The 12,953-nt window shown below is 38.6% G+C and overlaps 1 protein-coding gene across 1 annotated transcript in view; it reads right to left on the bottom strand.

Moving 5' to 3' along the window:
• ARFGEF1 (ARF guanine nucleotide exchange factor 1) overlaps positions 1 to 12,953 on the bottom strand; it is a 91,079-nt gene that overhangs the window by 51,483 nt on the left and 26,643 nt on the right. Inside the window, exons 2-4 of the mRNA XM_084281245.1 lie at positions 9,923 to 9,953; positions 5,711 to 5,867; positions 4,462 to 4,608 (exon numbers count right to left, since the gene is read on the bottom strand). Coding sequence (XP_084137371.1) covers positions 4,462 to 4,608; positions 5,711 to 5,867; positions 9,923 to 9,953 — 335 coding nt within the window. The remainder of the gene's footprint in view (positions 1 to 4,461; positions 4,609 to 5,710; positions 5,868 to 9,922; positions 9,954 to 12,953) is intronic.

A 12,953-nucleotide genomic window follows, 5' to 3' on the forward strand; every position in this document is an offset into this window, starting at 1 on the left:
TTAAAAAAACATCCAGCAGCTATCTGCACCTGTAAGCTTTTCATGCCTTTCACACTGAATACTCTGCAAGAACAGAATGGTTATGGTAAAAGAAACAACCAGGAGAAGTGATTTAAGAACACACAAGAGGCAGGTACACCTACATACATACTGCTTGAAAGCTTAGTTTTCAACTGAGCTCATTCTTTTCATCCTCTCAGCTAACTATGTTATCTTTGGAAGATTTATGACACTGTATAGCAGTCATCTGATCAGCACAGACCTTTTTGGGGTAAGATACCATAATTCAGTTGACTGGGGACTCTCAATAACTGGAGACAGAACATAAAACACAATGGCCCTAATACTTCGCTGTAGTGGATTGGCCACTGGAACCACATCATTCAGTTTTCTTTGAGAAAGGCTATCGGGTTATTTTAAACTATAAACAAATACATTTTTAAAAACAGCATTATCTTTTTTTTTTTTTTTTTTTTAAATATCCAATACTCTACTTGAAGTCTGAACATCAATTTATAAAGAAATAATGTGTTATAATGTGTTACTAGGAACTGACTTCTGGAGAAAAAAGGGGGACACAAATACTTAAAGCACAGAGCAGCAAATACGTTGAAAAACCTTCAAGGACAAATCATTTTTCAACACGAATGACACCAAAAATCACACAACGCAATGTTTGTACAAACCACATTTTCTTTGTGAGGAAATAAGATGATGTCCTGCTTTACCATTCCCAAATTATTCAGTCATATATGTTACACATTCACCATAGCCTTAGAGACCTGTTTTACCTAACCTAGTTTACCAACTTTAAAGTCTTAAGGACACTGTAAAGATGTGAAAAATTGAAAAACAGTGTTTACTTCCAGAGCGCTTTCACAGTCAAGACAGTGATTTAAAATCGGAGTTGTATCCTAGATTCTACACCAGATTCCAGTAATAATGGATTCTTAGTTAACACATTGTATTTAATTAAAACTAATTTTTTTCCCACGTAAGGTTAATCTTAAAAAAAAATCCACCATTCACAAGCATGCAACCAGCTACCAGTCTGGAAACACATGAAGGATTAGGACTGTGGAGACTGCAAAAGAACAGAAGAACTATGTGCCAGTAGGAGTTGTGTGGAAGAGGATATAAATAATGTAAAGTATATACTTTATAAAGCATATATAGATCATAAAGTTCTGTTTGGTTTTCACCACTGGAAGACTGGGTGTTCAAAATTAGCTAGAACCAATGGATATGTGTTTTGCAAAACAGAAGTCCAACCAAGTGTAATCTTCTAAAAAAGGCAAAACTACAAACCGGCAGGACAGCATTTGCAGGTTAGGTAACCAGTCCTAGCCTTGAACTTCTGATGGATGCCTAAAAATACAAAGAATCCAAAACAAACCCTCCTACACCATTATTTTGATTCTCAAATCCTTCCATAATCCACAGCTTCTTTTAAACTCAGCAGGAAAAATTAAACTTTCGATGACCTTTTTATAGGAAATAATAACCACACAACTCCAGGATACTGCAGATGAATGAGTTATTTTGTTAGCATTTCACACTACGGGAACACAACAGGATATTGAGCTGAGAAGTTTTTTTTAGGGTCTTCTGGAATCTGCTTTCACACAAATTTCAGTAAAATTCATTCAAAGCTATAACCATTCTCCTTATTCCTCTGAATTCGTCAGCGCTTACAGTTTTCCCATTCTGTAAACCAACCATTCTTTATTTTTTAGTTAGTTTCAAAAGGCTGTTTTTGTGGTCAATGTTTGATTCAACTTTTCTTCCTCTACTGATACTGGTCAATAGAGAGCATGAGTGCCGGGGCTGACCTTACAGTTTACAGCACACGGAGGACTCAATAGGCAGTCATTCAAGTGACATTTAATTTCTCAAATTTCAGATATCAAGCAAACAAGTATTTTTTCTTTGCCAAATATGATCGAGTTGAACTGGGAGAGTATCTAGTTAATAATACTTGCTATACAGCACGCCAAAGAGAACACTTACGAGCAAAGTTGATCTCATCTTCTTCCCCTCCCCTATTGTTTTTGTGCAACTTGTTTTTTGTCACACGCAGTAGTTATTCAGGAACAGTAGGGCCAGACAGAAACACAATTTCAACGGAAACCTCTGCAGGTGTCAGGAGGAAGTTTAGGGACACAAACCACAAATACCATAGCAGCCCCAGCAAAACAAGCCTGAAGGCAGAAATGTTTGAAGCCACCTCTCTTCCTAGAACCTAATTTTAACAAACACCTTCCAATGGCAGCACTAGCCTAATTTCTTGCTTTCCTTCTGCTCCTGGCAATCCTCACCATTACAGCTGAAAAAGCATTTACGTGGCTTGACATCAAAATTACATTAGATCAAGCTGAACTACAGGAGGAAGGAGGGGAAAAAGGCCAATTTCTCAGTGTGGCTCATCGTGGAGCCTGCAGATGAAGAACGAGGGGATTAGAGATGAGACCAGATGAGCAGAAACAGGCAGATAAGGTAAGCTGCCCACCCACCGTCAGACATACCTACACCGAGACAAGCTACACTCCTCAGCAGGATTGTTTCCTTGCAGGTCAGCAGAAAGGTTATTTCAGAATGCCTAAGCTGCTCTGGTTGCTGGGAACATGCTTAAGATGACTCTGCCACTAGAAAGCCTCCCAGAAACTAGCAAATAGCTCCAGGTGTGAACTCTTACCCAACCCTGGCTCACAGGCCTGGGGTGGATGGCAGCACACTCCGTAAGGGCTGTCTACTCAGCATGCAGAACCAGGATAATCCTCCAGGGAGGAAGGTGTCAGGATGATCAGCGTCCTGATTTTACAGTGGTGCTGGTGATGTAGCTGCCACACAGAAGCACTGCTCATGTTATGAACAATATTTTGGGAGTGCCAGTGCAAAAAGTGGGAGACCGAGGTCCGCCACCTTCTATCTCCCTGTTGGAATTTAACTTTTTCAAAGAACATACTAATTGCCACAGAACACTTTAAAAGGCACGTGATCTGTCCTTCATCTCATACAGAAGAAGCTGGGTCTACAGACAGCCTGGACCCAAAGAGTTATGAAGCCTAATACAATATGACTGACTATTAAGTTTCATTATTGCCCATGGAGGAAGTCAAAAGCTCCAGTCTTCACTAAGATAATTCATTTTGATGCTTTTTATAGTTTACAGTCACTGGACAAACCTGGAGCCAAAGCAAGACTCTCCAGCTGGCCAGGAATTCCAACATACTAATTAGCAAAGTCAAAAAAAGAAAGCGCTAAGTTAATTTATATGCTTAATGCATTTTCCAATTGTTGAAGAGTTGACTTTCTCAACTGTTTTCTTGAACAGAAAGAATTCCAGCTCGCAGACATCCCCTTTCAGGCAGGAAGTTAATTTTGTTAGCATATTGGCCCAGGTAACAGGCTAAGGGCTGAAAGGACCAGAACAGGAAAGCATCTGGAGAGAAGGCAAAAGGGAGATAAAACGGTTTCAGCCTTTGAAAATAAAAAGCAACAGAAACTTCCCCCTGCAAGACGAGAAATGTCTTAAAATGCTTGGGCAAAATGCAACAACAAACTTAAGACAACTAGGAGCAGAAACACTTTTAACAACCACCTGGAGAAGCGGGGTGTCAAGAAAAAGGAAGATTGGAGCAATGAAAAGGAACAGGAGGAAAAAGTACAATCTTTGTAGTAAAACAAGTAAATATAATCAGCAAGATTATCAACACCTCAGGACACCTATACACAAGAATATGAGCTAATAAACACTCCATTCCTTTTAACTGCTTTTTACTGTATTTTTTCACTACTGCTCACATCACAACCATTCCAAGACTACTGTTACGGGGATAAAGTACGGTATTTCCCTTAGCTAAACTCCATTATTTGGTATAATTTCCCATTGTAAGTTCCCATAATTAATCAGTGCAATCAGGAAACAGCTAGAGTCCCCCCAAAAAACTTATTTGTACAAATTCCACATGTAGTGTTTCCGTAAGCTATGGAAAGAAACCTTAAATCTCTTTCAAGCACACGTCTATGACACAGCAGCACAAAGCTACCATGGTAACAACTGTCTGCCAGGTCTAATTGCATTTCACAAAATAATTTCAAAATGGATTTAAAAATCTGTTTCTTAATTACCATCTTCCCCACTGGGAGTACAGGATTATTTGATAGTAATTCTTTACAATTAGAGAGCTCCACTGATTTGCTGTGAATGAAACTTCATCCAGTGGTCTATGCACAAGACTTCGTGTCACAGCCACAAATTCACTCGACATGCAACAGCAGAAAGTAGGGAAAGGAGCATAATATAGGGAGTTTCCATCTCAAGCAAACAGAACCAAGGAAGCACTTAAAAACTATCATTATATTTACAAATTAAACATCTCTGCTTTTGAATTCTGAGGTCATGAATCTCTTCCTGTTGTTACCACTATAAATACTGGAAGTAGTGGTTAATTGTATTACCTTTATTATTTGTAGTTGAACCCCCTCGTCTGTTTGAGGACCTTGAAAACAGCCACATATTGTCTCAATAATCCTATCAATTAATTTTTTGCCTGGAGCTGTACTGTCTGGAGCATTCCCTGTCAGGTGCCCATATGCTATAAGTTTCTGAAAGAAAGAAAAACATAAATTAAAGCATAAAAAAATAAGTCAGCTTTTCATTAGAATAAATAAATGTATTTGATAGCTCTAATTTGCACCTTGGAACCAAAACTACCCCAACTCTCAGTAAACATAAAGGATGTTTTTTTAAAAGAAGGTCCCCAGATTTATTCAATTTTCACTGAGCATCTGCAATACAAAGTTTGTCAAGAAGCTTAACATTAAAGCTTTTGGTTCAATAATTAATAATGTTTTAAAACAAACAGGATTTGAAAAGAACAACACCACATCACACAAATCAGTTGTCACCAGCACACGTGTTTTTAATAACAGATAAACTGGCTACAGATGTTTTCTATTTAAGCCACTAGCTAGCCTTCTCTTTTTAAATGTTCTCTTTCTCTCTCTAGGTCTTCAATACTTCAAATATGAATATATTACAAAATTAACAATATTCTGTGCCAATAGGAACAGTATTAGGCATGACAGTATTTATAAATCCCCATGGCCTCCCCATACTTTAAGGAACAGAGTAGCAAGGCAGCACAGTGAGACAGCACAGCAGGTGTGTATGGATAGGCCTGTGAATGTAAATAAATATATACAGGGAGTTCAAGTTTGCTGTTGTTAGGCCACTCAGGAGGAAACAGTGACTAAATTCTGTGCTGAAAACATCGTATGTGCCGATGAGCGTTGAGAAACTAGACATCTCATATTTACAGTATTTTATTGCAATTATAAATAGAATAAAGGGAAACTGGTAACTATATACCTGCAATTAGTGAAGCTTCAGTCTTTCATTTAGGCTATTGACAGTATTTCAATTCATAGATATATAAGTGAAAACAGACAGTTGTTCACTAACATAATAAAATTGATCCAAAAATGCAACTAACCTGTGGCAATATGTATATACAAAAATAAACATAGATGCACTACATTATAAATAGGACATAGTCACCTATTGTCAGATATATAGTTGATTTCACTGTGTGTGCAATAAGGTAAAATAACAAAATCAACAATGTTATTTGTTACATATAACTGTTACTCCCCCGTCAAATCAACACGATTTTGTAGTTGACAGTTGAAACATCTTCATACAGACCTGTAAACAATCTAGAGATGTGCTGACAATCCTGGGGCACTTGGACTGGCATGCCAACTCAAATGGTAGGAAGTACTTGTCTGCTTCAATAAAGCTCGTCTTTGATTTCACCGGTGGAAGAGTGCTTGAACCAGGCTTTGCTTCTCCATGAGGGGGACTAAACAGAAAGATTTAATTAGGATGCTGTAAGTCACCGCACAAATAGTTCTCTCCACTGCAACATTTATGAATGAAATGAAATATCAAGAAAGTCAGCATTAGGAAAGAATAACTGCTATGAAATTAACACAAAGGTAATATGCTCATATAAATATTCCTTAAAGCTTTTATACTACATCTATGTCTTTTATGGATGAGTGCCGTGACATACTTGCACACTAAGTAGATGTTCAGTGGTCCCTGCTGGTTTGAAGGCATAAAAAAAAAAAAAGACTTATTTTCCCTGAAAACCAGAAAAGCCCCTCCTCAAATGGTGGGTAAAAAGTGGGGAAGGCATTCAATAGCACTTCCACAGTCAATGATAATTCCTGGAGAAGTCTAGGAAGAAGTTACACTGTTGGAACAGATCAAATGCCAGCTTGCCAAAATAACAAAACAAACAAAATCCAGAAAAAAAAAAAAAAATCTTTGCTCTTCTTGTGCTCCAGATGACACCACAGGATTTCAAAGTTCAGTGGTTATCACTGTATCTCACATGGGTGAGGTATGCAAAAAAACTGTAAGTGTACAATATTTGAGATGATTATAAAATGTCGAAGTCTTATTTCCTAAAGCATCTTTAGAAGCAATGTGCTTATTAAAACTAAGCAAAAATGGACAATTAAGGGTAGGTAATTTTTCATTAATTCGTGTGCATCAGTGTAGTCTGCCTTTGACTCGAAGCAAGATGTCTGGGTTTTTATTTCATAAAATGGCTCATCACCTTTATAAAAGCATTCTTGATAATTTTGTGCACACATCTTTACACTACAGGTAAACTACAAAACTACAGTGTCTTCCACAGATTTGATAAACGGTATGAAGAAGAAAAAAGAACACAACCTCCTATTCTGTAGTGAGAGACTACAACATTCTCATTCAAATGTGTATTTACAGAACTAGTCGAAAATGAAGGTCCTTCACATTTGTTGCAAATTAAAGCAGACGCTTCAAGGAAATTCTTCATACCCAGATGGAAGAAAATAAATGTTTTTCACGTTGATGAAATAGAAGAATGAACTGCCAAGAGCTTATTATGAATCCAAAGAATGAATGCAATCCCATGCATCACGGAGAAAGCCTTAAACTAACTAACGTGATAAAATATCAGTACTCCAGCTTTTCAAGGAGCAATCTGGATTGTCCTTGAGAAGATGTTTGGTAGCACGTTCAAACAGCCCTCCTTCTGTAGGCTGCTTTAAAAGGGCACCTAAATTCTAAGTCTTAATAGTGAATAATTAGCGTTAAGATTTTACTTTTCTAATACATAATTTCTCTTTTGAAGGCTTAAGGATTTCTCTATATTTTTGTTGCAGAAAAACAGAGGTTTGTTTTTCCATCATCAGCTACATAACTTTATTTATTGCCCAATATTGTTTTGCTGGAAACAGAGCTCTTTTGGACAAAACCCAGACCAGATAAATTGCAGAAGAAGAACATGATTCTTCTACGTTCTTCAACCTTTCCCAAATTCCTATAAGAGCTTTTCTGTGAAGAATGGCAGGGTGGTATCTCTCGCTCTTGTCTGATGACAAACTGTTCTTCATCTGTTGATTATGTCTACTAATATCACTGAAATTAGGTTAAAAAACCACTCCAGAAATACAACTGGAGTTTTTCAGAAACGAGGAACAGGCCATAATGTGACTCAGAAAATTAAGAACCTGTGCCACACAAAGCTACTGCAGAAGCCTGAAGCTTCTCTTAACTGAAGGCCAGAAAAATTCCCCCAAATAAGAAATAAGTACGGTGACATTACATTTGTCTCCAGAAAGATAACTCAGTAAGTTCATCACCTCACTGATAACGGAAAGGAGGGGGACAGCAGGGAGTGGGGAGCAGAGTAACCCAAAAGGTCTTTCCTTCTTAATGTCATTCAAGAAATCACTTCAGATCTTTTTTTTTTTCCCCCTCCATCAGACTGTGTAACCAGAAACTGTTCCTAACAAAACCTTCTTCCACCAAGGGATCTACCAAGCATCAGGAATATGAAATATGCTGATATTTACATATCAGTCATAGAAACAAGCTAACCTAGGTATCAAACAATAAATTTTTAAAAAGATTCTGGCAGCATCTGCTGTGTAATGGTTACATAAATCAGCTCGTCCTTTTCCATTCCATTCCCCTCTGTCCCACTGCCAAACACCAGTCCTGTTTAAAAACAAAACAAAATAGGCAGTATTCCATGCGAAATTCTGGGGAATTACAAATGATCTATTTTTCAGCATATACCAGGTTAGCAGTGAGAGCAGTTTCCTGTATCAGGGACTGGAAAAATTATTGCTAGAAGTCCCTTGTTAGGATATTCAAATCTCAATTACAGAAATAAAAAACTGAAAATACTTTTACAAACTAAGAGGTTTTGCTATTTTAAGACCTAGAAAAAGAATGTTTTTTCCTGCATCTAAAAAAATTGACTATACAGTAAGAATGGGGTAAATCCATTCACATCAATGCCTTCAGAGAAGTAAAAGGCTACTGTCAGATTAAACACAGTACCTTAGAAAAAAAATCCAAAATCTATTTTAAAAACGTACATGGACACATAAGACATACACATTATACCTTGAAATCACAACTTTGAATATTAATTGGACAGAATTTAAGCACTGGAAAGTTCAGAAATGGCTGAACCATGCTTATATACGTCATGATAATTCAGCTCTGCCATTAGTTTTCATGTGGTATTTAATGACAGGACCAGATATTATTTTTCTTTATTTAACATTATGCATTTCTTTCTTATCATTCTTCAAATTTTGTACTTTGACTTTATTTATACTACTTTAAATAAAGCTTTTTTTATAAAAACACATCATGACTGAGACTGCCTGTGGCGCTTTGGGCAATGTTATCTGAACACTACACAAATATTAAATTTGTTTTTACAGCCTTACTATGAGCTGATAGCATAGACTTTATTTTGCAAGTGGGAACTGAAGCACAATGACTCAATCAAATGCATCCATTAATTTTTATATGCCCAATTTGAAAAGCTGCGAGAATAAATTGTTTATGTATTTGATATTAAATAGTCCTCGACATCTTCTGAAATAAAGTTCCCACTTGTCTTCTTTCCAGCTAGAAGTGCTTGAATTTCCCAAGCCAAAACTTGTAGCTCTCTGCTTGAATGCCCAAAGATAAAGCACAAATCACCAGCAGCCAGTTTTGACATTTGCAGTTTAAATGATTTGCCTAAAACAGGAATTCAGTTCCCGGGCAGAATGCAGGCCCCCAAACGGCATTCAACTGCTTAAGCTGTAAGACAACTTTCACCATCAGTCTCATCCACTGAGCTGGTTCTTTCAATAAGTAGGTACCACAGCACTGCCCTGACTGCCCTGATGATTAATAATGTACACTGAATGATGAAGAAGATCCTGTGGAATGTTTAATTTCAACACTAATAATGTTGAAAGTCTACCAATATTTAAAAACTTACTTGCTGATAGGGGAAGGGTGCTGAATGCCAGTTTTTGCTTCTGCCATCACTTCTGGACGAACTGACTGCAGGAACCTACACCTATTCCCTAACAAGATCTCTTCCAATTACACTAGTCTTCTCTACCTGTTCCCACTTTCTCACCTCAGCTGCCCTCCTCTTGCTCACTCACAGTTCATGTTCTTTATTTGCATTCCAGGCCTTTGCCTTCCTCTAAACCCCTTTCAAATCATTTTAAACTCAGGCCCCTCCACCACTGCCTTCCCTTCTGCGCTTCCCACAAAGTCCTTTTCTAATCCTGACCCTTCCTCTACCCTCCCCAGCCAGCTGATTGCAGCCCATTCCCTCCCTCTAAGCCATCTCCTGCCTGTACTCCCAGGTCCTGTGCCTTGCATCCCAACAGCCAGTAACAAAAGCTGCACTTTTAGCACATTTCCAGATATCACCAACCTTACAAATAATGTTGAGAATGCTTTTCAGAGTGAGCCATGTTCACAGTTCAGAATAAGCATGGTACACGTTTCAAGAAGGTAAAGCGCGATCGCTCAATATGATGAACTATCACATACCTTTGTTTTTCTGTTTCAGCCTTTATTTCCTCTGTAAAATGAAACAAAGGCAGAGTTACAGAAATGGAATCATAACCACAAACACAAAATGAAATAACGTAAAGTGATTGGAAAGCAAAACTATTTAGGCAATCATCTGAAAACAGGATTAGTTTACAACAGTACATACAAGGTTACAAGCAGTTTTGTGCAGGTTTCTACTGTTCAATTGCACACGTTGCAAACTATATAGAAACTACTTTACAGATCTATATTACAAACTTAACATTTAAGCTTGCATCCAGTCATGTCAGCTAAACACCACGTCCCCAGAATGTTTCTGCAAACATATTTAGATTAATAGGCCTCCGTAATTCCCTCCCCCCTTTTCACAGTTCAGGTATTTTAAAATGAGGAAAACTTGAATATTGAAACTATTCATCTACATGATATACCACTTGTTAAACCTGGATTTTTACAGACAATAAAGAAACCACCACTGCTGGTTCATACTTAAAGCCCTTCATGACTAATAATTGTCTTTGGTTTTAAACACCTGTAGACACCGAATAACTGGAGCTGGGAGAGTGTCTGAAGCACCTCTATTTCATACTGTGTTATAATGAATTAAACAAGAAGACTAATAGCTTAATGCTGCTGACAAGACTTTTTAAGTACCTTTCTACAATATGTTTTAAAAGTAGTTTAAAAATGCTGAAACTGACTTTAGGAAACATCTTCCATTTCAAGAGTACTCGTGTTTGCATTCTCTGTTTACTAAAACACATGAATCATATGAAGAAAGTCTACAAAGACTAGGATTTCCAATGCTGTAGGAACACATTTTTATAACAAAATCTACAGAATCAAGCATGACTATGTGTGTGTGTGTGTGCATGTGTGTGTGTGTGTATATATATATATATATATATATAATGTTCTAAAAATGATCTCAGGAAATCTATTCTAACATCAAATGCTTCTCAAACATGCAAAACCACAATCAGCTAAAACAAACACTTCACACAGATTTTTGTTTATACCTTTTGAACTAGTGGCATGGATTGATTCTAACAACAAAAAAAGTATTAAATATTTCAAACTAAGCTCCCATACAGCGAAAGTACACTATGTTTGTGTACAGTTTACCATTTTACACATCCATTCTGTTTCACTTGCTAAAGACAGGCTCCTAAGTTTGATTGTTCACCACAAATCACTAGCATTGCGCCAACTATGCTTACCAACAGACTTGCTCAATGTAAAGAAAGTGAACATAACCCGTGGACACGAACCCAAAATCTAAGCATTATTTTTGATATGATTGGTATTCTTGTTTAGCCCCAGCAACACCCAGTGGTTAGCAAGCCAGTGGTTTAGCTGAGAAATTCTAGTCTGGGTGTAGTTCAAATCCATGTTATCCAGGACTAGGAAAAAAATGCAAGTAATTCCATACTGCAGTTATCTAATATTCCTCAACATGTAACAATCATAAATAGAAGAAAAAATCCACAGTCAAAGTTTCAGGAAAGTACACCTTCCTACCAGTCTATGAAGCTTCATCTGCTTACACACTTGAAGATAAACTTCTGACCAACAGAAAGAAGCCCTCTTCTTCCCTTCCAGTGTCTTTGCATCTTTATTTTACCTTCTGCCTCAGCATTCACACCCAGAAGTGATGCTCTGTGAAGTCTGTCCAACAAACTGCACTGCCAACCTAAAGGTACAACTGCAGAATGGCTTCCAAGGTCAAAGTTTTCAACTGAAGTGGCAAAACTGAGCAGATTCTTGCCCAATACCTTATTATTCAGAGCACAAAATGAAACAGTGCACAACAGAAACTAATGGTATCTTAATGATCTGCTTAGACAGTAATCTTAATAATGCCAGCAAAATATTAACAGATTCTGGCTGTAAGATAACACACGGTATTAGTGTCATTGAACAGTAGGGGACAGACACTTAACACTGAAGTAGAAATTCAAGTACTGAGCTTGAATTAATTTGAGCACACAGAAGACTTAACAGCACCACTCTTTTAAAACCTCATATTTATTTATTTTTTTTTAAGATTAAGCTCACATTGAAAACAACACAAAAATTTAGACGCTTTAGAAGAAGGTGATCTGGAGTGGTCAGCATGAATTCATGAGGAGGACCCATGCCTGATCATCACCTTCTATGATGAAACGACAGGTGAAGGGAGAGTGGTGGACATTGTCTGCTTACACTTTGGTAAGGCTTTCAACACTGTCTCCTGTAAGATTCTCATAGAGCAGCCGATGAAGTTTGGGCTGGCTGAGCAGACAGTGAGGCGCACTGAAACCCGGCTGAACAGCAAGGCCCATCAGGCACACAGCCTGCTTGCAGGCCAGACACCAGCAGTGCACCCCAAGGGATGGACCAGGTCTGCTCCTGTTCAACACCCTCATTAATGCTCTGCATGAGGGGGCAGAGCATGCCCTCAGCAAGGCTGCTGATGACACAAACCGAGGGAGCGGTGGATATACCAGAGGGATGTGCTGCCATCCAGAGGAACCCCACCAGGCGGGAGAAATGGGCCAACGAGAGCCTCATGAAGGAACACAAGGAGAAGTGCAAAGTCCCGCACGTGGGGAGGAATGGCCCCAGCCACCCGGCTGCAAAGAGAAGGCCCTGGGGGTCCTGGTGGCACCAAGCTGAACACCAGGTGGTGGTGGGTCCATGCCACACAGGTAGCCTGGGCTGTGTCAGGCCAAGTCCCGTCAGCAGGACAAGGGAGATGGTTCTTCCCCTCTGCTCAGCACTGGGGAGGCCACACCTGGCGAACTGTGTCCAGGTCTGGGCTCCCCAGTACGGGAGAGATATGGAGCTACTGGAGAGAGGCCAGCAGAGGGCCTCAAAGATGTGAAGGGACTGGGGCACCTCTCCTGGGAGGAGAGGCTGACACTGGGACTGCTTGGCCTGGAGAAGGGGAGCCTCAGGGGGCACCTCCTCAATGTACACAAAAACAGATTAAATTTCAGATTACAATTTTATCATATTTTAATAATCTGAAACAAACACAATAGTT

This window comes from Netta rufina, assembly GCF_964035555.1.
Source record: "Netta rufina genome assembly, chromosome: 2".
In the NCBI taxonomy this organism is placed as follows: Eukaryota; Metazoa; Chordata; class Aves; order Anseriformes; family Anatidae; genus Netta; species Netta rufina.